This window comes from Mercenaria mercenaria, chromosome 18 (genome assembly GCF_021730395.1).
Source record: "Mercenaria mercenaria strain notata chromosome 18, MADL_Memer_1, whole genome shotgun sequence".
NCBI lineage: Eukaryota > Metazoa > Mollusca > Bivalvia > Venerida > Veneridae > Mercenaria > Mercenaria mercenaria.
In genome coordinates this window covers 50,198,776-50,224,419 of record NC_069378.1, presented here as the reverse complement: position 1 = coordinate 50,224,419, position 25,644 = coordinate 50,198,776, and the positions used below count along the sequence as shown (strand labels likewise).

General features: G+C 35.6%; 1 protein-coding gene across 5 annotated transcripts in view; it reads right to left on the bottom strand.

Moving 5' to 3' along the window:
- The window catches only part of LOC123539497 (MPN domain-containing protein-like), a 36,429-nt gene extending 11,344 nt beyond the window's left edge, over positions 1–25,085 (bottom strand). The window contains exons 1-6 of one of the 5 annotated variants that reach the window (XM_045324143.2): positions 24,893–25,072; positions 4,448–4,668; positions 3,248–3,394; positions 2,530–2,619; positions 2,224–2,398; positions 1,355–1,442 (exon numbers count right to left, since the gene is read on the bottom strand). In XM_045324143.2, coding sequence (XP_045180078.2) covers positions 1,355–1,442; positions 2,224–2,398; positions 2,530–2,619; positions 3,248–3,394; positions 4,448–4,651 — 704 coding nt within the window. In that variant the 5' untranslated portion in view covers positions 4,652–4,668; positions 24,893–25,072. Of the gene's footprint in view, positions 1–1,354; positions 1,443–2,223; positions 2,399–2,529; positions 2,620–3,247; positions 3,395–4,447; positions 4,669–7,656; positions 7,693–10,755; positions 12,012–14,671; positions 15,238–18,327; positions 18,604–22,821; positions 22,958–24,892 lie in introns of those variants that run through there. The other 4 variants (XM_045324142.2, XM_045324140.2, XM_045324141.2 and 1 more) reach the window with 4 other exon arrangements.
- Between the last annotated feature and the right edge of the window lie 559 nt (positions 25,086–25,644).

Genomic DNA, 25,644 nt, shown 5'->3' with positions numbered 1-25,644 from the left:
AGTAATAAAGTATTAATGCAAGTATTAACCCTAAGCCTGCTAACGGCAAGTGAGTCTGCCTTTGCGACCAGTGCAGACCAAGATCAGTCCTTTTAACAGTTAACGGTACTGTCCAAACTGAAAGATTATAGAAATTTAGCATTGTAAGAGTTAAACGAGTTGGGCTACTGCAGTTTAGGTAATTTTCACACTGGCTTTATTTTAATTTTTATTTTACATAATAATTTTGTGGGTAACAGTCTCATCCATGGTGTTAAGAATTTCTGTAACATAGAGTGCTTGTGTTTCAGGACATGATCACAAATATTTTGAATGCACAAGTGGCATTGCAACTTTAAGCAAAAATCAAAGCATCAGAATACTACCCCATTTCATTTTAATTCATGGAAAGGGAAATGTGCTATTGTCCTTTCTGCTTAAGGTAGTTCTGCACATTTGATAAACCAATAGTGATTGCGTAACATCATTTCAATATCCGGAAAAAGTAGAATAAAGCCTGGATTCAGAGTACGGAAATGAAAACCATTTTATGAATTAATCGCAACCTGTGAGTAAATTTATTACAATGGCACTGTTGCTATATTTCTAAAGTCAAAATATGACATGTTAAATAGTTCAAAATAATGTCTTAAACTTAGCGGGAAAAGTCCGGTTCACTTTAATCATGGTCAAATATCTTAAAAATATGCACACGAACCTATAAATTTTATTTCTTTAAATTATAGGCCATGTCTTTATTTACAACTGTGAGAAGTTTCATCAAAATCTACATTATAGAAAGATTTCTATTCACGAAAATGTTATGAAAGTTTTTCCAATAGATTCCCATTATGAAATATTGCATGTGGTCCATATTTTTCAAAACAGTCTAGCAAAAAATCTAGCACATGACCCTATCTTTTTTATTTGCTGAATTTTCTAGGTATATTCTGAAGTTTCGAAAAATCAGAGTTAAATCAAATTCTACATTTCAGAAAAACTTTCGATCCAAACGTGCAGCAACTACTTTAACTATATAAAAGGAAACTATTTCGTGTTCCTGCTGACATATAGCCACAGTGTTGACCAACCACTGTGATTTATATTTATCCTTTTTGAAATTCTTAACATATAATATGTAACTTGGGCTTTTTGGCGTACTATTTGGTAACCTTTGTTTACTGAAAGGTTGACTGAAATTGAAGACCAGTCAAAGAATGGAACCTTGCAATTGGTCAATTTTAAATGTGTGCTTAGAAACAACCAATCAGATGCTAGAATTTCAAGACTGGTCTCTTTATCACCTCAGTCCAAGCAGACAGGACAATTTGTGAATACTGTTATTGAATCTGTATTATTGTTTAAGACATCTTACATGCTGGATGGTATTGAATCCTTTGACTTGGGTTTTGTTGTAAGATCTAACACACCATTATCATCTTCTAACACGCTGCTCTTCACAGCTGAAAACAAAAAATGAAACAGTGATACTGTAGAGCAAAGATTTTGTTGTTTTTTTAACATTCCTTTTGAATGAAATTTCTTTTCTTTTTCTTAATCATTCACTTACATGAATTCTCTGTCCATCACAGAGGTGAAGGGTTTTATATAAACTCTCTGTCTATTACAAAGAAGAAAGGGTTTATATAAACTCTCTGTCTACTACAGAGGTGAAGGGTTTTACATGAACTCTCCTTCTTTTACAGATGTGAACGGTTCTACTTGAACTCTCTCTCTATATATATATGTAACAATGGAGACAGTTTTACATGAACACTCTGCCTATTACAGAGAAAGCTTTTACATAAACTCTCTGCCTATTTCTGAGGAGGAGGTCTCTGTTTATGGCAGAGGGGATTTAGATTAATTTTCTGTCTATTTCATAGGAGAAGGGTTTTACCTGAACTCTCTGTCTATTAAAATGGAGACAGGTTTTACATGAACTCTCTGTCTATTACAGAGCATAGTTTTACACAAACTCTGTCTTTTCAGTCGAGAAGGGGTTTTCATAAATTACTTGTATATTACAGAGAAGGGTTTTTTACATGAACCATCTGTTAAAGAGGAGAAGGGCTTTACATTAATTGCCTGTCAAATCTATTACAAAAGGAGAAGGTTTTTACATAAACTCTCTGTCTATTTCAGAGAAGGGTTATAAATGAACTTTGTCTATTACAGAGAACAGTTTTACACGAACTGTCTGTTACAGAGAAAAAGAATTTTACATGAACTATCTGTTTTTACATGAACTATCTGTTAAATCCTTTGCAGCAGCTTGCAGGTCTGTTCCAAATGAACTACAAGGAGTCATTCCAAAAGTTCCAATTGTAGACTCAGAGTTGATAGAACTGGTGTCATCAGCTAGCCCGGGCTTCTGGAAAAGATCTATAGTCTCACTGGAGATGCTGCTAGCTGGAGACTGAAAAAAGAAAAAGAAAAAAAAATCTTACTCTACATAGAGTGATACTGTTTCAAAGGATAAATATTTCATGTGAGATACAACAGTGTGATATTCATTTCCAATATCTTCAAAGAAAACAAACTGCTTACCTGAGACCCTGGGATGTGAGGTTTTCTTGGTTTCTGTTGCCTGAACCAGCTTGTTTTCCATGAGTCCAGTTTTCTGCCTTTGTATTTAACCTACAGAATTAAAATTATAAGCAATGCAGAAACCTTAGAAAATACATGCATGTTTAATTTAATCCTTCCTCTGCTGATAATCTGTAATGAATTTGTCTATCTTTCATTTTGGACAGTGCCATTAACTACTAAAAGGGGTGCTTACCAAAATGATACTGACTAAATGGCAAACAGTGCAGATCTTGATCAGACTGTGCAGACTGATCATGATCTACACTGTTCGCAAAGGGAGAATCAATCATGTCCAGCATGGCAAGGGTTAACAAAAGGCAGGTGTCTCTATGTAAATCTTAAACTGCAGACTAACGTATAGCATAATATATAAAATTACAAGTAGGTCCAGAAACAAATTTATAATGCATTACGTACATGTATATAAAAGGACCTAAAATCATTTAATTATTGAATGCTACAAAACTGCTTTTCTCTTAATTAATCTATTACAGTAAAACAATGATCGCTCATAGTTTCAAAATACTTGAATTATCCAGGATTTAGAGCAAAATATTTGGAAAACAGCAGGGAATAACAATCTTGAATGGCTCAAGTGAGCCAACACGTTTCAATCAGATGGTTTCATTGTTCTTTAAATGAAAAAAGGATATTTTTTACGGAAAACAGGTATTACCGAGGCCCAGCCACATCCAGATTTTTTTGCAGGGTTGACAAGCTTTTTACAGAAGATTGCCCATGAGCTGGGCGAACTGAAAATTTGGTCTGTCTCATTTGATTTAATCTTCCCATTTGATTGCAGATCAGCTGTAAATTTCTGGCCCTGTATATTTAAAAAAATCACATTATTAGAAAAATGTAACAGAAATAATAAACATGTTTTATAAACTTAAGTTTGGAAAATTGTTTAGTGTCAATCATATTTTAGTTTGTACTTTATACAGCTTTCACAAAAACAACATATACCTGGTTTTTGCATATATATTTTCAACTTTGATTAGAAGTAAACGTGCATGCCACAGACATGTTATTATGAACAGCTCCGCTAATTTATTTTGTATGATTAGTAAGTTCCATTAATTTTGTCCAACTTATAACTCACATTAATTTTGTATCATTTATAAACTTCAATCTCATAACATAAGTTAATATAATGTTAAATTTTAAAACTATTATCTTACATACAACAAGGTACAGAACAAACAGTTCATGAAAATTAACTACTTTGTCCTCTTCCAATACTCTTGTTTGTCTATGGTTATAAAACTGAGTTTATGTACCAGTCTCAAACAAGGAGCTACGTCTAATAAACGCTTGATGCCCCCGGTAGCATCCTTGTCGATACAAAGCAACCTAAGTCCAAAACCAGGTCATGGTCAAACAGAGGTCAGGTGATGTTCGAAGATGAAGAATGGTCACAGGTTACATCTGTATTAGTATCAATTCATTCTTGTAAGCGGTATTGATGCTAGACGAAACGGTCCCATTTGGTTAACTAAGAGATGGCCCATATAAAGCAACCTAAGTCCAAAATGAGGTCAAGATCAAGGTCAAACTGAGGTCAGGTGATGTCTGAAGATGAGGAATGGTCACAGGTTACATCTGCAGTAGTATCAAGTCATTCTAGTAAGGGGTATTGATGCTAGACGAAACGGTCCCATTTGGTTTACCTTGTATGGACGACTGAACGGATGGACGAACAGGACAATCACTATATGCCTCCCACATCAGTAGATGCCGGGGGGGGGGGGGGGGGCATAAAAACCCTGATTCTGATTGGTTGTTTCTCAGTGACAAACTGAAATTGACCAATGGCATCACTGCACTCTGAGACTGGTCTCCAAACTCAAGATATATAACCACAGGCCTTGCTTACCAAGTACTCTAAAGACAGCACACCATCCCCAGGTTTGATAATTCCATCTGCCATCAACATTTGCAGAGTTACTCCCCTTCCTGTGATAGCATGTCTGGCACGTTTTTCAGGTGTAGATTGTTCTACTCCCAACTCATCCAGATTATCTTCATCTTCAATATCATCAACCTCATCCATCTCATCCAGAGGAATATCTTCACTCATTTTGAATCAGACAGTAACTGTAAAGTCAAATGTTGTAAAAGCTATCCCAACACTTTGCATAATATGAGGAATTAAGGAATATCATTCTAGTTACAAGTAAACTTTAGACATTCAACATCTAAAATAAACAGTTCTTATGTCTTTATACTTTTGAAAACTCAAAAACAAAATGCCCTAGACTTATTTTGGACATCAAAACTTAGTCCAAAATTTCCAAATGACAGGGTATTTTGATAACTTTTGTCCCTGTCCCTTCAGGTCCATACTTATTCTGCATATTTCTCTTAGGAAATTCCCAATTAAATCCATTAGGAACATTTTCTGGTGCATGTACAATGTATCTGTAACAATTACATCTCTGATAATGAATTCATGTTGACACTAAAGCATAAAATTGCCACCCTTACATTTTTTTAATGTATATTTTTTGTTTCTGAAATTTAGCGTCATCGGCAGTCCGCTGTATACTGAAACCAGCGTCAGGGTAGATATCTCTTCACACCTGTTTACACATATTATTTCCGAAGATTTAAGTCTCGTTTTTAAAAAATATTAAACCCATTTGAAGTTTCTACATAAATATTCATGTTTGATTTATTGGAGCGAGTAAGTCTGACCAATATTTCATGACTTTTTTGGATTTTTTAACATATCTTTGTTTTCCTAACAGTAAAATGCAGGTACCGGTGGGGCTTAGAGGGATGACAATAAAGTTCTATAAAACAAAAGATCATAAAATAAGTCATCCCGACAAGCCAAATAAGTAAAGCTTAATTAATTATCAAAACTTACAGTAGTCAACAATGTAGAAACCTATTCTGGTAATTCAGACCACAATATTGTCTGTACTTCTTTTGACCTTTCCAAACCCCAACCCATCTATCGTAGATGGAAGCGGGTAGGACTCCAGTAACCAGTCCTCAATATATTTGTACTATTGTGTACCGTATTCCTAGTGCATAAGGTAATTGCTTGAAAAAGTCATGATCAGTTGTCATAAAGTTGCAGTTATTACATTTTTATTGTAAATCTCACTCGGGTTTGAGTGTAATGAATATGATCCAACTTGCGACTGTATTTTTCTCAGGATTAAAGAATTATAAATATATTCTACTTGTTTCCTGTCACTTACAATGTATTTAAAATGATGAGAATAATACGAGAGCAAACATCTGAAATCATCTTACGGTTTTGGAAGTGGCTATTCTTACGGTCCCGTAGGAATAGCGTCACAGGCTAATCTTACGGCTCTCCCGTAAGAATAATGAAAAACCCGCCGGTGGCTATTTCTACGACTGTTTTGTATTACAATACATTGTACTGCAGTCATTCAACCGATATATTTTCAACTGATTTCGGAAATGACATTAATCACACTTGGTCATTGTGTTACAAATAAAATGTCTGGTCAAAATTGATGCAAACATGTCAAGCTGATGTGTGACAAACATCAAGTACACACATTACACACATCAAACGTCAAGTATGAAACTAATTTAAAGAGCGATAAACATGATTAGAGTGGTAAGAGATTTATACTGTTGTGAAAAACTTGCATGTATATACACGAAACATAGATCAATCATTCTCTAACTGGTTTAGTTGAAAACACTTAATATTATTAGTGTTTCAATATTAATAACGTATGTATTTACATCTACATCTGTACAACCAACAGTCGTTTTCTGACATATTTCTGACAAATTTCGGTTAAAAAATAGTATTTTACACTTACAATAAATTACGGAGAGCCGTAGGAATAGCCACCGGCGGGCGTTTCACTATTCTTACGTGAGAGCCGTAAGAATAGCCTGCGAGGCTATTCCTATGGGACCGTAAGAATAGCCACTTCCTACGGTTTTACTGTAAAGATAAATTATAGTCTCCTCTTTATAATTATCGTTCTCAGTATTTATATTGATTACAGGACCTCTAGCCTGCCCTGTAGGGGTTGTCTAGAGGTCCAGTACCAAAGTCTTAGCCACTGTCATCGTAGATTGAGGTGTAGGACAAACACCTTTTAGCCAAATTAATTTTTTTTTAAAAATAAAACTTGACATGAACAACGATATCTCTTAAATTAAAAAAGATCTTATGCTCAACCTCAAACACCTTTCAGAGGTATGTATTCTTGCATACCAGACGGGGATTTCCGGTATTTTTACCGGTGCTGGAAAACTCCATCTTACACCCCGGGGTGTAAGATGACTCTCGTGCTGTAAATGACGTGTTACGAACTACATATATGTAGAAGATTTATGTAGTAATTGATATTTTATTTAAAAAACGGAATAAAAATTCAATACCTTGACTGTTCCTATTAGTTCCTGATAGTATATTTCTCGATTCAAATCACGTTGTTTTATCAAAAATTCATAACGTTACGCTGCAACTGATAAAACAAAACCGGAACTAAACATTGTTATTTGTTTTGAAACGTCATGACGTCTTTCCTGTTTACGGACGTTGGTTTCCCGCGCTTTGTTTAAATACACTGCTATAAGAAATAGTTCTAAAAGGAAAGCCGTTCGATTGATTTTATTTTTATTATTATTTCTTGAAATCGGTATGCAAGAAAAAGAATCAATCACTGGTCGCGGGTAAAGATGGGAACATCCGGCACTCGGGTAACTGTTTAGGCGGTAACTCGGCTGGAAGCCTCGTTACCGCCTGAACAGTTACCCTCGTGCCGGATATTCCCATCTTTACCCGCGACCAGTGAAAGATTCTTATATTGTATATATCTAAATCTTGCAATATGAAGCTGCAATTCGTAAAAGACCATGTTACAAATTATGTGGACCAAACAGTAGGCAACTATTTGACTATCCGAATTACTGACACTATTTTACCTGGTAAGTTTTAGTTACAACAAGAGAGTTATAATGATATTCTCTATTGCTACTATTAGCACATATTATGTTAATCGTAGAACACTTAAATAAATCTTAAAATTATGCGTTATACAAATAAAATCGATTGAAAAATGAAAAGTCTTTGTTTACCTAAATCTGAATTACTAGACGCTGTAGTACATTTCTAAATCGTTTGCATGACGCATAGACTAAAACCTCGTAAAAACAGTCCGGTATGCTTGTTATGTTTTGTTGGGGTTAACACCACACCGACATGTCGCATGGCGACTTTCCAATTTTTAGTGATGTAGGAAGATCCATAGGCAGCTCTCAGGGCATTTACAGACATAGCTTATGTTAATTTGTTGAAATATCTCCGACATTAAATAAATTTTGTTGATTTGATTTGATATTTTTCTAATTATTTTTGTTACACACATGTACTGTATCCGGCGTAAAATAAAAATTCCTGTATCTTTTAAGCGGACACTATCTGCATGGCTTCCTAGAATAAAAGGTATCTTCGCCACAAGCGAAGTGTCGAAGTCAGCCACCATATCCTTTTGACCATGGAGGCCCCTCTTTGTGAGTCATAAGTCAGGACAATTCGAACAGACAACACACACTGGTCAACAGAAAAATAAACACAGCGGTTATCTAGGTCCCATGCAAGTGCATGCATAGAAAACATTTTGAACTGATACTGACTTTACCAAATTTAATGCCAAAAATTTCTACTCAATCAATAAATATGCCAGACAAGACAGCCAAAGTATTTCCCCACTAAAAGATCAGACAAGTGGTACTCTAACTTCAGGAAACCTTGGAAAAGCAAACATCCTAAACAAACATTTCCAGTCTGTTTTCTCCGGCATCTCCCCACTATCATTGTCTCAGCTGTCCAAAAATGTTTTAAGGATCCCAAAATATCCGCTGATGCCGAACATAAAAATAAACCCAAATGGTGTCAGGAAACTACTCCAAAACCCCAAAGTGAATAAGGCTACCGACCCATATAAAATAAAGCCCATTGTCCTTAAGGAACTCGCCATGAGATCCATGATATAGTACCACTGCTATTCCAAAAGTCCCTAAACACTGGTCAACTCCCTTTTGAGTGAACGAAGGCAAACGTCGCTGCTCTCAATATGAAATGTGATACTATAGTAATCCAGCAAACTATAGGCCCATATCATTAACATGTTTCTATGCAAACTTCTGAAGCACGTTATAACATTAAACTTATCCACACACTTGTCAAAGCAAAAATACTTTGAATTGCAGCACGGTTACTAAATTCTGTAGAACCCAGTGTTAAATTTAGTATGACGAATCTAGCAAAAAAATTCTCGAAATGGTGAATATGCCGACTTATTGCTCGATTATTGGTTAGCTTTGACAAGGTCAGTCACTTAAAATACTATAAAGCTGCCATAAACACGGTTTTTACGACAATTTGTATGGATACAGCTAGTTCCATATAGGTAGATCCATCAGTAGATAGTTGAGGCATTGCGTTCATAACCCGTCACGCTCAGGAATCTTTCTGGGCCCCGTCCTTCTAATCATACAAGACCTCCTGACAGTCACATCCCAGTTCCCTGTTCACAGATGACAGGATCTACTCGCGTTACTTCCCATCGATTGTCAAGGCTACAAATGATATGTGGATCAATCTAGTAAATGTCAGTCTCCATATTACACGCAACAGAAACCATTGAATTCTCTATAAAACTATGGCCAAGCATAAATAAGACATAACCTAAAACATTATACCGATTGTAGAGGAAGTCATAACTTATATTTACTTCTCGCATCCAGTAATATAGCGTGGTATCGAATGGGATGAAGACGTAATACGTCCGCGAATTCGAACTCAAACTCCGGATCGTGGAAAAGTGTGTCGCTAGTACCGCTTACCACATATTCACCAATAACATTTAAATGATATGCATAACATATCAGTTATTTTGTTATGTGTTGTGAGTGGTGTGTGGTGTGGGTGTGTGGGTTTAACGTCGTTGCACACCGCTTCGACATGTACGCAGACAGTTCACCTAACCAGTGTTCCTGGATCTGTACCAGTATAACGTTCCGAAAAAGTAACTACCAACATCCACATGAACTATCAGAGTGATACGAATGATTTCAGACAATGTCTTTTATAATCGTCACGGAGAAAATGCCCCCCCGAGATCGAACTCGCTACCCCGAGATCGAGACAACGCTCACCTATACTGACTAAGCGGCGTGGGTGCTTCAGTTATGAAATAATGTATAACGTCTTTATACCCTTCAATGGATTTTTTCAAACGAAAAAAATCAAATAGTCATTATAAAACACGCAATGGTTAAGGTCTAAACGAAATTACAATGCATAATAAAATTTTGTCAGCATTTGTTTTCTAGTGGAATTACCTACAAAAGGTTAAAATTTTTAGGTGGGAATTGTTGAAACAGACGCTTGTCACTGTAAATAGATGTAAAGTTTATTTAAAATTATGTTACATTGTCATTGGACATTGCATCCTCATTACTAACATTGCTTCATATTTATTTTCTTGATATATAGAGTTCACATGGCATAGGAAAAACCGATGTAACTCATTGCAGAGTTGAGCGGTCTGATGCGCATACCGAAGTGATTACAATTGAGCGCACGCAAAAATATGCTAATTTTGCATGTCGTACGCATTTAGTGTTAATAGCAATATATGACTAAAGGTTAGGGTTAGTATAACCATGGTTGCAAAATATATAATTAAGATATTTGTTTAAATAGAATCCGGTAATACCGGATCTTAATTTATACCGGCTACTCCAAGTCTGCATTGAGCACGTCTAGAATAACATTAAGTCATAGACGCTATGACAATCGGAATTCCGTTCGTTTACTATTCTCCGTGTGGATTTCGCATTTCCGGGTTGTTTGAAAAGTAACTCCGTAAGATCGTATTACGGCCCTTGTCAATTACGGCATTGCTTTAACTGATTGAAGTTTGCAAAACTTGCACTTTCTGTACATGGCAATACAACATCATGAACTAGGCAGTATTTTGTGCATAGATCGGCACGCAGCCTACGGGTAGTAAAATTGCTGTCCAGTACTCTTGTTAATCAAAATAATTGAATATCAAAATAATTTTCATTTCTAAATTATTTAAATCACAATTTGGGTTAATCCAGAAAAATACTTCACTTCACGTTAAATATAATATGAATACCTTAAGTATAATAATTATATACATATTCAATAAATAAAACTTTATTTATCACTTCTTGTGAGAATGTGTTATTATGTGACCATTTCAAGTAAATCAAGTAAACCGTTTTCATTGTATTTCCTCACGTTTTCAGTTTCTTTTCATGCTGCAAAATGAACTGCCCAATTTCAGCGAACCGTCCAGTGCCGTTCCTACAAGCGAATTCATTAGTGAGCTCCGGCGGATCCGGAAATGTAAAATGAATGGAATAAACATCTGTCCGCCAATCAAATGGCTGCTCCTCCATGAAATTTTTGAAATCATTTTGGAATGTTGGGTGGCATTTCAATCTAAAGCACATAACCTGTAACCGTTTTTCTATTTTAAGATATTGCGGATATTTTTCATAAATTTTGTACGGTAATTCTACTGCATTGTATAGAAAATCCTCGGATTTATAATTAGCGAGGGCATCTTGCCATCTCTTTATAAAAGTTGATTTAGGTTTGGCCATTAAAACACCTAAATTTATAGTATCTGGAAAATTTCCCTGTTGAATATGGTCAAAATTTGCTATTGCATCATATCCAGCTTGTATAAGGTCGTCAGGGTTTTTGAGCCACAAGACATCCCAGTCCATGTATATACCGCCATATCTTAGCAAACATTCGGCTCGGACTATATCACTGCGGTGTTGTGTATATATTACTTTATGTCCATAGATGTTAAAAGGCTTCTCCCGGAGCACAAGGACCACTCGTTGATCTTTCAATATTCTGTCAAAGTATCCTCCCTTCAGTCCTCCATCTGTGTGAATAAAGACTTTCTCGGGATTAAGAATGAATAAAGTACTAAGCATGCTTAAAAACATCATAAAATCTAGCTCCTTAGAACCAAACCAAACATAGTGGACTATTTTTGGAATAGTTCCCGGCAGCACTGCTTTAGCTGCTTTCCTTTCTGTGGAACCATACGTTAATTTTCTGACCAATTCACCGAATTGCGTTTCAGATTGAAATACATCCGCTGGGCTTAACGGCGCACTTAGTACATAACATGATGTCTTAGTTATGTCTAGACTTTCATCTACAATTTCACAAAAATGTGCTTTATTCGGAATTTCTTTATTTTTAGCAAAGGCCCTTCTGAATGTTTTGAAATCCTCATCGTGGTCTGTTCCCATGGCAAAGGCAACACTGGCATACTCCGAGGATTTGGATTTAGAAAATAGAAGTGTCATGTCGCTTTCCAGATATTTCACCACTTCTTCAGTTATTATAACATTTTCACCAACGTATATACCTGAAAATAGATAAAGAAACAAGTTAACGACTTTACAATATGAAACCTTTTCTGACACATATAGGATTTACTTTAAAACATTGATACATTTCTCTAACAGTGCATATGCATGAAAACGACACATTTCATTTTGCTATTTTCATCTTTAATTTCCAGCTTAACATGCTTCCTTTCTGCGAACTTCTTGGCTCGCTCGCTCCCTTCACAGTTTGGACCCACATGGGCCAAAATGAACCAGGCAAGAATCATAAGAACACTGATCCCTCTATTTTGGGAACAATATCAGCATGTAAATAATTGAAAGTAAGCGGCAAGCTACTTTATCTAATATTTTTACCTGATATTTATACATCGTGGACAAGACATATCAACCTTAAAATATATATAATAATTTCAACGTATATAGAGTTTCTTTTTTATTTTCTAGCAACACTCTACGAAGTTCCCGATCACCCCTCTTATAATGATAAGAAACACATATGAGCCATGCCATGAGAAAATCAACATAGTGGGTTTGCGACCAGCATGGATCCAGACCAGCCTGCGCATCCGCGCAGTCTGGTCAGGATCCATGCTGTTCGCTAACAGTTTCTCTAGTTGCAGTAGGCTTTAAAAGCGAACAGCATGGATCCTGACCAGACTGCGCGGATGCGCAGGCTGGTCTGGATCCATGCTGGTCGCAAAGCCACTATGTTGGTTTTCCCATGGCACGGCTCATATAATTACCTTGAGATGTTTACTTTTTTATATAAAACTGCATTGATTCTTGGCATGTAGAAATTATAGTTTTATAAAACAGAAGGTATTAGATGCAAAATATATTGACATATCTTAATTTGAAATATATTGGAAGTTGTAGAAAGATAGCACTTGGCCGAGTGGAATATTTCCCGAACTTTCTTTTTTAACTGTACGATCATGTAAGATTTTATTCTTTATTTCGATAAGCGTATGAGGTTTTAACATTCAAAATATTAAAAGTTTTACACAATTTAGCTCTACATATTAGAAATCACTTGTAAAACGTTTTATACGGAATTAGCTACTTCGTAACTTCGTGTAGATGTTTAAATTACATTGTATATGGATTTGCTACAATTGGTATTCAATATTGTCACAAAAAATTGTTAGCTAAAACAATTCATTGATTTACTATTCAATTTACATAGATTTCTTAAATGTTAAATTGTATATTTAAGGAAACAACTAACATAATAATCATGGCTAAAGAAAATTAACTCCTTTTACGCATCGGAAGAAGATAATGTGATAAGCAATGGATTTTGAAACCCCGAGGTTATATCCACAGGGGTCACGCTGTCGATCGCCACTTGAGCCATTTGCGACAAAAAATTAAATGTGGCTCCGAAATTTTCTGATTGGCGAAAATGGCCCGCTGCAAAACTACGAATATTGCCAGTTTTACGAACCAAAAGGTGTGAAAAATCGATAATCTGTGTAGACACAACATCCGTTATTGAAAGGGAGGGAGCCAATTTGAATTTTTTTTATTTGATCAGGCAGTTAATTGGCGATAATTAGATTATTGAATAACAAACTGGATAATTATAATCATCATTTTGTGCACTTTAAACGATTTTATGAGCAGTCGGCCGTTAGACAAATTTTCTATGATTGCCGAGGGTTAGTTTGGGCAAAAACAAATAAAAATGCTTTAGACAAGCAGAAATTGTAAATATTGAATAGTTATGATGATAGAAAAGCAATAAAACATAGGTATTGTATCAAATATTTAATTCCAACTTACGTTTTACGAATTTGTCACCCGTTTTCGCGACCGTGATTTTCGGATATTACTGTCATTTCTGACGAGATATTTTAGTGCAATCTTAATAAAAAGCCAATAAAAAGTCTACATTTAAGAAAATATGACAACTGTTGCAAAAGGAGCTCTTATTTTGAAGTATTTTTCGAGAATAAAACATGCGAAGGCATCGAACCCCACCGTCTTATAGGCAATGTGCAAAATAAGACACTGTTTTTTTTTAACAAGTTTTTTTTTTCTTTTTTTTGACATCTTTATTTTAAATGTGATTTTCAGAATTTTTTTAATTACATTGCAGATGTTTATAAAAGTGATTATTTTAGAAATTAACACAAATTGATTTCTAATTAGCTTTTTAAAGGGTTACTAAGAAATATGTTATAATTAACTACATTAATTTCTTGAGTAGTACTTTGGTACATATAATGTAGTCCTACAAGAACGTCAATGCTATGCGCTTCGCCGTTGCTGGCCTCATAATTTTATCTTCGGAAAAAGCAGTGGCTCAGAGAAATAAATTCCCAGTGTGACCCCTGATCCATTGGGTCTTTGAATTTTGAAGTCAAAATTATAAGATTAAGAAGTCATGAAATGCTTTCTTCACCCTAAAAGTATTATCTATATTCACAACACCGAAAGTGACTGTTCTTTTTTAAAATGGTATTTTCTGTCTTCATCGCTTTTTACCGATCAGTATTTGAGCCCCATACACGAGCACACTGCCTTTATCTACCGGTTGATCTGTACTTAGACCTGCGACACTAGCGTCCACTGATTTATCCGAAAGATTAGACAAGCATATTTCAATTTGTTGCCTTGTTAAAACTTGTACACCTATCAAAGTAATAACGACTGCATGTAAAATGTATCTTACCTCCCCTATCGTCTATGACAGCCAGACCGAACCAGAAACCACAACCCATATCATCACCGTCCCAGTCTTGTGGTAACTCTTTCATAACAAAGCTCGGAATAGTTTTTTGAATTTCAACCAGCCAGTCGTCGTACTTATCCGGTTTTGGCGCCACCTTCTGGTGAAATTCAATGATATCCGGTCTCAGGATCTTCCAGACGCTCATAACACTTAGATAATTCCGGAAGTCAAAAGTCTTGTTATGGCACCAGACGTAATGGACGGTATTTATAACCTTGTTTCTTCCAACTACGCTCAATCCGCCCTCTCGGAATCCAGCTAACTCGTGTAAAACTATTTCGGCGTCGAATCCGTCCGTAATTTTTTGACTATTGTCTAAACTCTCTTCTGGAACGGAAATGAGCCCGCCAAAATAGCTCACGTTACTGATTCTATCCAGAGTACAGAAAATCGCTATTTCGTACAAAATTGTCAGGAACGCAACTATCACCATAGCACTTAGGATATACGACCTCAGGGAGCATTTTGACTTCCTCTTTGATTTTCCCATCCTTATTCAAACGATTCTGAAATATAAAAAAGAAAGATACATGTAAGTGTGACGCAATATTATTTTCCATTATTCGAGTCTCCACTTTAATATTACGCTGACAGCATTGATTAAATGGATAATTGTTGAGAATCTTACATCTGAAATTATATTTTCAGAAATATATATCATAATGTACTTTTGCTAACATAAGTCCTTTCATCAGACTGTAATTTTGCAACTAGCCGACTGCGGCAAGTTAAAGATCCTTTCTATACCACTATGAAAATGTTCCAAATTAAAGGAATGACATAAGTGTCTCCTGGACTACAATTGTTGTGGAACATCAAGAGTGCATATTTTTGTAATGTTATGTAATGTTAACCACAGTGTTAGTTACGGTTACTATAGATTTATTGAGTATTGATTCCTGTAGTAGACGTGAAACTTGCAAGTAACAATGTTAAGATAGTAGTACATTGTACTAAACATTTTCTGTTATATACATTGGTCAACGAAAAAAAAACGATTGGTATTATTTGATTTGTAGCTAACAATAAATGCATGATTTAATAAAAGACAACGCGTATGTACTGAAAATCTCGGTGGGACATTAGGTTGACCACTACCAAATCAATTGATGTAAACCTACGCTGGTCTGTTAAAAGTAGTCCAAATATAAAAAGTCCTAATCTTTCTTCCTTTTCCCGTCCCCTGTCTCAATAGCATAATTTGCCAGTTGCAATTCACAGATGCTGGTAGCTAAGATATATTAAGTTATATTATTGAACATAAATGAGCCGTGCCATGGGAAAACCAACATAGTGGGTGTGCGACCAGCATGGATCCAGACCAGCCTGCGCATCCGCGCAGTCTGGTAAGGATCCATGCTGTTCGCTTTTAAAGCCTATTGGAATTGGAGAAACTGTTAGCGAACAGCATGGATCCTGACCAGACTGCGCGGATGCGCAGGCTGGTCTGGATCCATGCTGGTCGCATACCCACTATGTTGGTTTTCCCGTGGCACGGCTCAAATATTAGGTCATAAAATTTTTGGCTGTAAGTCTCAAAACGCAAAAATCTGACTAGCTGGTCCTGATTGTTTAGTTTTCAATGTTGCAATTTGAGGCTGCAGTCAATAATCATGTCAGTTTCATAAGCTTTGGGACCAGAAAGCTAAGTCCACAACCTTCCGTTGCGATTGCGTAATCAGTCTCCGTAGTGTTTGAAGACTGTTTCGTGTTTCTGTCGTTTACATGAATAGTATTTAACAGTAATCTATCTTTATGCCTGACCCTATTGAATTTTTTATGACAAGCCTCTTGTTAATTACTGAATAATATATCCGGATTGCAAGACATTAGGCGAAAGCTTGATACTGCATTATTGATATGTACACCTGTGTATTCTGGAATAAAATATAATTAAGATCGATTTTCTATAGTTGGATTATTTAACGTTTTACGACACGCCTGTGTTTGTCTCTTGGAAAACACGTAACGGCATGTAACATCTTTTAAAGCAGCATGCCTCCAGATCGTTCGGCAACAAAAAAATTGTTTTTAGATATCTTGAAATAAATGCTACATTTCTTAAGAAGGCTTTAAAACTTAATTACTGGCAAACTTTATGTTACGGAAACACATGAGAATTTGCTGTTTTTACTACTTTTTGCGATGAAAATCGAAAAGCGTTTGTCAAACTTTTACTCCAGGTAAACTGTCTCGATTATAAATAATTACTCACTACTTCAGCTACAGCGCTATTGGTTACGACGACGGGAAAATGTTTTATTGCCGCGGCGGTCCAGGGTTCGATTCCCGACGCGGTCATCTTTTTTTCTTGATTTGGAACTTTTAAAATATGTTAGAAACAAAAAATCATATTCTAATGTTCATAATATGACCAAACTTCAATTTGAAAGAAAGATTATTTTTTTAGCCAAATCTGGAGGCATGCTGCTTTAAACTCTTCTGATTTTGTGTACATACGAGTTTCTCTACGACAAGGCAATAGTCATGCCACCAAATGTAAGATCTATATATGTTTTAAATATAGATATAAAGAATACTAAACCGGTATGATTTAAGTGAGTTTTTTTCTAGTATGATGTAAATAACAATTAAATCATAATTGTTTTACCGCGCGACGAACATTTACTAAGTGACTAACACGCGATAAATGAGTTCTATGTGTTTTACTGGCTAAACAAAAACATTGCTCAGTTAACACAATTTTGTTTATTTTTACAATAATTAACAGATGAAAGTAATGTTTTTATGTTAATCTGAAGTTTTGTCCTTTTAAGGCAACCTTGCTGATTAAAATACTTATAGATAAAAGACATCAGAATGAATACATGTTTCAGATACAGTATAATTTATTTCTACCAGCGGCTGTTTAAAATGTAAAATCTGGTGTTTATGACGTAACAATGTTTATGTAAGAAGAAGTTGAATATTAACTAAAAAATACGTAATTTGATTATTGATAATTCATACTCTTCTGCATTGAATTGTATAGTTCCGTGCCAGCGCAAAATATATGTTACAATGTGAACATACCAAATATAATTCACTCTAAGAGTTCAATATAAATCCATTGAGAAAACACTTGATCGTCCATTCCAGCATGATCTATTTAAAACACGTTTTGAAAAAAAAACTTGAAATAAATGAACTAGTTACCCTTAATACGATATTATATGATTTTAATTACAAAGGTCTAAAACTCTAACCAACATCTGCCACCATAAGTAGAACAAAAACAATAGTGTTATAGAATGTTGCATGATAATCTTCCGTCCTATGACTGATTGCTTAGTATGCGTGAAATATGGATTTTATCTCGTAATGACAATCGGCAATTTCCGCTGATTTCCGTATGCTCCGTAAGCGATTTCGGCATTCTCCGGTTATCATTCGGTTATGGCCGAATGATTCCGAAATCGCATACGGAGGGTACGTAAATCGCACGGAAATATCCGAATGTCATTACGGGTCCGCTACCTAAAGAAAATCTAGTAATGGTAAGACACTTCCAAAAGTCAAAATGCCTACAGCAATATGGACAGAAAAAAAACTCTAGGTTTATCCAAATTTAGATTAAAAAATTAATGCACACATACTGTTTTCTAAGCTGAATGTCTATGAATGTTAATTGTCAAGCACACACGATCCGCAGTTCTAGAATATCGCACATTGTCAGTTTTCACGTGCATAGAATTCCAATATTTCGAACAGAAGCGCACTGTATTACTCTGCAACAATGTTCTTTCAGTCTTTGATTCACGAAAACTGGACAGTTTTACATAAATTACAGCGGAATAAAGACAGACGAGTGTGATAAGCTGATAACGAACTAACATTAATTTTGAAGTAAACCATCTGACAGATTCTCAAGGCGCAATGATTTACAGGGAGATATTACTTCCATTTATCCTGATTTTAAACTGATTAAAAGTCTAGAGAATGTTTGAGCTCTACTTTATTTAAGTTGGTCAAAAACTACAATGACATTTCGGCCAAACCAACTAATGTTTTGGTTATTGTGATGCCTGCATGCGTGTGTCCGTAAGAACACATGTTCTTAAACTAGGCCATAATCAACAAAAATGAGCCGTGCCATGGGAAAACCAACATAGTGGGTTTGCGACCAGCATGGATCCAGACCAGCACCATGCTGTTCGCTTTCAAAGTCTATTGCAACTGTTAGCGAACAGCATGGATCCTGACCAGACTGCGCGTATGCGCAGGCTGGTCTGGATCTATGCTGGTCGCAAAGCCACTATGTTGTTTTTCTCATGGCACGGCTCAAATGTTGTTTATACTTATTTATTTTCGGTCGATTGTGAAGCAAGTTCTACTACTTATATTCTTCACTCTCTACATCTCATTTCTGATGAAATCCATCCCCACGAGTGTATGAGAGAAGGGAAGCCGGATTCCCTTTAAATGCAGAGCGCCAAGCAATAGAGCTCCTGGTTCCATTTTTCACGTCTTTGGTATGACGCGACCCGTGATCGAACCCACGACCTCCCGCACTCGAAGTGGACACTCTAGGCTATCGAGGCGTAAAAAAAAACACGAAAAAATATTGTTCATTCTTATATCTAGTTTCCATTCAAATTCGAGTGTGTTTCGAAACAAGTATGTAGATTTTTTATAACATACTTTTCAGTGAATTATATAAATATTAGAGTGAAATATATCTGGTATTTTCATAATGAAAAAACTGGTAAGAAACTACAAAATGGGTAAATCTAGTCAAACTATGGAGTACAAAGAAAACTTGTTTATTTTAGATCAAAATTTCTTTTACTCATGACCAGCTTATCTTACATTTTCACTCGCTGCTATACGTACAGCTCGTGAAAATACTGCATATGATGTTCACTCGTGAATGATTTTTGAAATTTACGCTGAAAAAAAACAAATATCCTCTACTAGTATGTTACACGTAGAATCGAAAATTTATTTCAGTGTACTATTTCTGTAGATTTAGAAACAATTTAATCTTCTTTATTTCGGCTTAATTGTGGTGGTCAGTTAATCATTTAATGTAGATAAATGTATGGTCAGTTGTTCATTTAATGTAGATTAAGTGGCAAGTATTGCTAGTATATCAAAGAAAACATTAAAGTGGTAGTTGTATGCACTGACATTTGAGCCGCACCATGAGAAAACCAACATAGTGCAATTGCGACCAGCATGGTTCCAGACAAGTCTGCGCATCCGCGGAGTCTGGTCAGGATTCATTCTGTTCGCTAACGGTTTCTCTAATTGCAATAGGCTTTGAAAGCGAACAGCATGGGTCCTGACCAGACTGCGCAGGCTGGATTGGATTCGTGTTGGTTGCAAATGCACTATGTTGGTTTTCTCATGGTGCGGCTCATTTATTTTGAAAACCCCTCCCTTACAGACTTTACGAAATACTGAATTCATATGCATACACACCTTTCTTAGTTAACTTTTCACGAAGTCTTCGCCCAAATAATGTCTTTCAATAAACTCAACAACCTATCCTTACTCTGAACCGTCTATGTATCCCCCATATTCCTCCTCCACCTCCCCCTCCCCCTCCGCCCCCATATCTACAATATCCCCTTCCGATTAAAGAAACGTACAAACATGCACATGCGTATAATTAATTCATACACAACACTTCACTTACATTTAGATCACTATCCAACAGCCTTGTTTCTTCATTTCAAGTATGAAAGTCTTGTACATATCAAAAACACCGCCCACGCAAGTGCACCATAATGAAACGTACTTACTGATTACATAATTTCATGCATTTTTAACATACTGAGGCTGGCATGACATGTAAATACGGAATACCACCGGCACCATAAAACCATCTGTCCAATATCATCAGCCGTTACTTTTCAAACCGGTTAACTAGTACAGAGCAAAGTTTCTTTCCTGTGGTCAAGGGCTCGAATCCCATACGTGGCGCATTATACTCAGTGCATTATTTTTGATGCGTACAAACACCTGCCCCCGCAGGTTTTATAAAGAAAACTTACCAAAAAAAAATGCTTATATGGCTTAAGTCTTATTTAGGGGTTTTCATCAATTATGTAAGTTATGGTATACAGTTGAACCTGCTTGAGCGGTTACCTCTATTAAGCAGCCACTTGCATTAAGCAGCCAGTCAGCTAACTTCCAAAATTGACTTTTTATTCTAATTTCAACCTCTTTTAAGCAGCTACCTGTCTTTAGCAGCCAGATAATGCTGCTCCCTTGGCTGGCTACTTAACACAGGTTTGACTGTATATGTAAATAAGTGGGCATATTATATTTTGCACTGCAGTTGACCCAAATACTAAACCAGTTCAGTCAAGTTCAAATGAATTATTACATACAATATTCAAGAATACCTGTTTGTCAATTAAAGTAGTAAGCTTAGCGACTTGATTGATGATAACATAACGTTAAAAAATAATACATTGTACACATTTACTAACCTACACTACAAAAGTACAAATGTTTCTCGTTTTTTGTTTAACATGTAGCCGGTTATAGTGGCACGTTTGAGTCATCGCAGCATAAAATATCCTCGGAAAAACGAAAGACGATACAACGATGGCGAAAACTCGAAATTATTACGTTCTTTCATTTTCCTGCTAAACTTCGTCGTTTTGACTGTTCGGCACATAAGTTTCGACTTTTCATCATTCGACATTTCTTCATCGATTTTTCATCATCGTGGTTGAGCTGTCTCATTAATTGTCGTAGTTTCGACTTTCATTATCATATATAAATTCAATTCTTATCGTAATTTTAACTTTACATCATCGCACTGTCGGTTTCGAGTTTTAATCATCGACTTTTCAATATCTTGTTTCAGTTTGATGTTTTGTTGAGTCAGCAGTCGTAGTTTTAGTGTATGTGGTGATGGCACTATTGGGAAACAGTATTTGGTAGACGGAATTTCTACATCGCCCATTAGAGGCACCTATCCATTATGTTTCAATAATCATGTTACACAACAAGAAAAACAAGATAATTCTCATTTTGTACAGTAAGTATAAATGACACTGATGACAAAGGCATTTTTTCAAGTTCTTGCCATAGGTATTTAATTCTTTTTACGATCAATATGCGATGACTATTCAATGAAGTGATGTATGTGGCAGTTAAGGTATTAGACTCCTAATAGTAATGTTTAAAAAAATGGCATTTGCTTGGTATATTCTTAAAGTTGACCGTGTTTCGCACTGTGTTGCAATTTTATATAAAAAAAATTACAGTGCTGATTTTTATAAATTGTGTATAATTTATGGTATTTCCTCAAGCTCAAGTAGAGACAAATTTCAATGTGATGGCTACTATCCAAAACGTTTGCAGAGAATTCATTATACCATTAATTTCAATAAAAGAAACATTAAACGATCTGTAAACAATTATAAAACATAAAATAAAACTTTGAGTATATTTTTTTGTCTAGGGTGTCTCAAGTAAAATGATTTAATGAGACAGAATACTAACTCCAACATTGAAAAATTAAGGTCAAATCCTGCGGGTCTGTTTTGAATTTAGCTCACTTCATTCAAAAACTACTTTGGGGCAGAAGTAAGACTTACCTACACTTCTTCCACGATATGTAGTCTAAAGTGTGAAGGCAAAAAGAGAACTTTTACCGCATGTATAACTCAGTATTTTTAAAGATGTCTAACTCTACCCTTTCTGTTTCTGAGGTAAATTCACTTTGAACAGCAAGAACTCGCTTATCAAATGAAAACTGTCCACTTTTGTACAATAAATGAATAATAAGTCTTGAAAGAAGTAAAAAATCACTAGAAAAAAGGAAAATAGGGGGAAAAAGGTCCCAGTGGGGAATGAACCTACCACCACCCACTGCAGATTTCAAATAAAAAATACCCTCATTCTTTTCTATCAGAATGTTAAAAATACACCCACAATGAAATATAAACAAAAACTAGCTTTAATTTAAACCTCTGTGACCACCACAAGTGAAAAAATAGTGTCCAAGAACCTGTCCGCCAAGACAGCTCAGGACTGCGCTGGTTCCTATAGTACTGATAGGACATAACAACTTATTGTGAAAAAGGGGTATAAATTAAGTCACCTTTTGTAAAAGGTTTGTCCCTTACCTTGTCAAAGTGTTCCGATTACAATGTCCTGAAAGTAGTTTAACCTTATATAAAACTTGCAAAAAATATCCACATATAAATATATGCTTTTTGATTTACTCTATTTAACCAAGTGCGTGTTTAATAATTGTATTATACCTATAAATATCCATATTTGGTCAGGCGTGATAAGCGACTTAACATGTTTTGTTGTTGTTGTTTTTTTTTCGATAAAAAGAGACTAAATTGTATTACCTAGCAACAGGAATTAAATTTATATACAGTATTATGTTCACAAGAAATTGGTGTTGCATTTTTAAAAATCCAACGCCTTCCCAACAGCTGACTTCATTTAAGCTTTTTGTAACTGATTTTGCCTAGATATCTAGATTTTGTTCAAACTCTAAATGTGTATGCGTTGATGAAAATGATAGTTTCCCTAAAGCATGACCCCGCCTTAATCTTCTTCTCGTACAATGATTACTCGTAGGCGCATCCAACTTGATACCCCAACTTCAACCCACCCTCAGCCAAACTAATTCGTCCAAAAATGACTGTTATTTTACTAATTGAAAAATAGTGCATGCAAGATATAGAGGACACTCCAGTTTAGAAGTGTTGTTGTTGCTGTGGATTTTTGTTATTTTTTTTCTTCATTTGCTTGCATCCATACAAGACTCATATCCAGATGTTACTAGTTTTAGCTGGAGGAGCGCAGACTTACAACCGTAAGATATAAGCAAATAGTAACAAAGATATGACCTTGACCTAAGTATAACACCTTGGTGACCTTGAGCTTCGGAATAATGGGCCCAGCTACTGCACATACTTTGTTTGCATGCTTAACAATGTTAAGGCGATGTTAAAGTAAGTTCTAAGCAATATTCTAGCATAAAAAAGGCTGTTCTTGTCACTTTTCGTGGGTAACAGAGAGATTCTCGCGCTTACGTGCTGTTATAACACCATTTTATAGGGGCGATAGATACATTGTCTTATTATAGGGAACATTTTTGAAAACATACGTATCAAAATCCCTTGATGGATGAGAGAGTTATGGACCGGCAAGAACAGGACTGACTAAAGGAATTATGGACTGACTGACGGACGGACGGACGGACGAGGTACCTATTGTCCCGTTTTAAATGTCTTATTTCATATAAAATCTGAACTTTAAATGTGTCATGATTATAGAGCGACGTAAACAAGCGCTACATTGTATTATCAAACATTTCAACACAGTTTTGTGCACTTGTCAAACTTTTGTTACACGAAACTTCCTGTAGATGAGAGTTAATTAAGGAAGTAGATTTGAAGATCATTCTTAACTAGGACAAGAATACTAATAGGTATAGTGTAGTAAAAGGGACATTATATCATTACCGTTCCTTGTGTTAAATTCTACATCTATCATAGGACAAATGAGCCGAACCATGAAAAAACAAACATAGTGCGTTTGCGACCAGTACGGATCCAGACCAACCTGCGCATCCGCGCAGTCTGGTCAGGATCCATGCTGTTCGCTAACAGTTTATCTAATTGTAATAGGCTTTGAAAGCGAACAGCATGGATCCTGACCAGACTGCGCGGATGCGCAGGCTTGTCTGGATCCATTCTGGTCGCAAAGCCACTATATTGGTTTACTCATGGCGCGGGTCAAATTATTACAAGACAACGTATTTCATCGTTTTCCCAACTGAAGTTGCATAGAATTATGAGAGCCCACATACGTATTGGTCTTTCCGGGATTCGAACCTGCGACGTCACAGTAAGCGATCTGTCAATTTGCCGCTCAGAAAATACAAGTTATGTGAGTGAGCGAATATTTAAGTTAGTTAAATAAGTAAGCAAGCAAGCAAGAAAGTAAGTAATCGAGCGAGCGAGCGAACAATAAAGGAAGGAAGCAAGCAAACGAGTATTAAAGTAAGCAAGTAGGTCAGTAAGCAAGCAAGGGAGAAAAAGATAAGTAAGCAAGCAAGCATGTACGCAAGTAAGTAAGTAGGTAAGTAAGTAAAATAAAGTAAGCAAATAAATTAGTAGAAAAAAGTACAGATAGAATAGAAACAAAGTTATAAAATTCACTTTAAACTCTTACCTTAATAGAAGCAGTTATACATGTACCTCTGTTTTATTTCATTTTATAAAATAATTCCAACAAATTTGCAGCTGAGTGCGTGCACCAACGGTATTTAGCAGCACTTGAACTAAACTTTTATCTTAACATTGTTATATATTGCTGAAGGCACTGTGCCATTCTCATGTCGACTCCAATTAACTTTGATTGAACAATTAAAGGGGAAGCACTCCTCACTACTTGTAGAACAAATCTGATTGTCAGAATGGTGAATTCGTTAAGGGGACGCATACTTTGAAATTAAAAAAAAGTGGGTGGGGTATTATAAAATTTACCTGCAAAAAAGTACAAGGTTTTGGTAAATGAAATGAATACTGTTTCAACTGTTATAAGTACACAAAGGATTGCTCACTAAAATAAAAATGAGAAAAACTGAAATAAGAAAGTTATTGTTGAATTACATAAGACTTCTTGTGTACATTCAAAGTCAACAATTAAGACTTTTTGGTGCGAAAATAATAGTGCTTCACTTTGTCCAAACATTTATCAATGTCCTACAGATTCTAATTTAAAGAAAGAATGTGAAATAAGTTCACTGTCTTGCTTTTCATTTCGCATATGTGAGCTAAAACTCATTATTTAGTTTGTTTACAAAGTAGTGCATAAGAAAAGATACGGTGGTCAAGGAATGCCACATTCTAAAACTATAAGAGTATATTCCCCTTAATACATTAAACATTTATCGTTACAGAAGTCTAGTGGCTTACAATAAA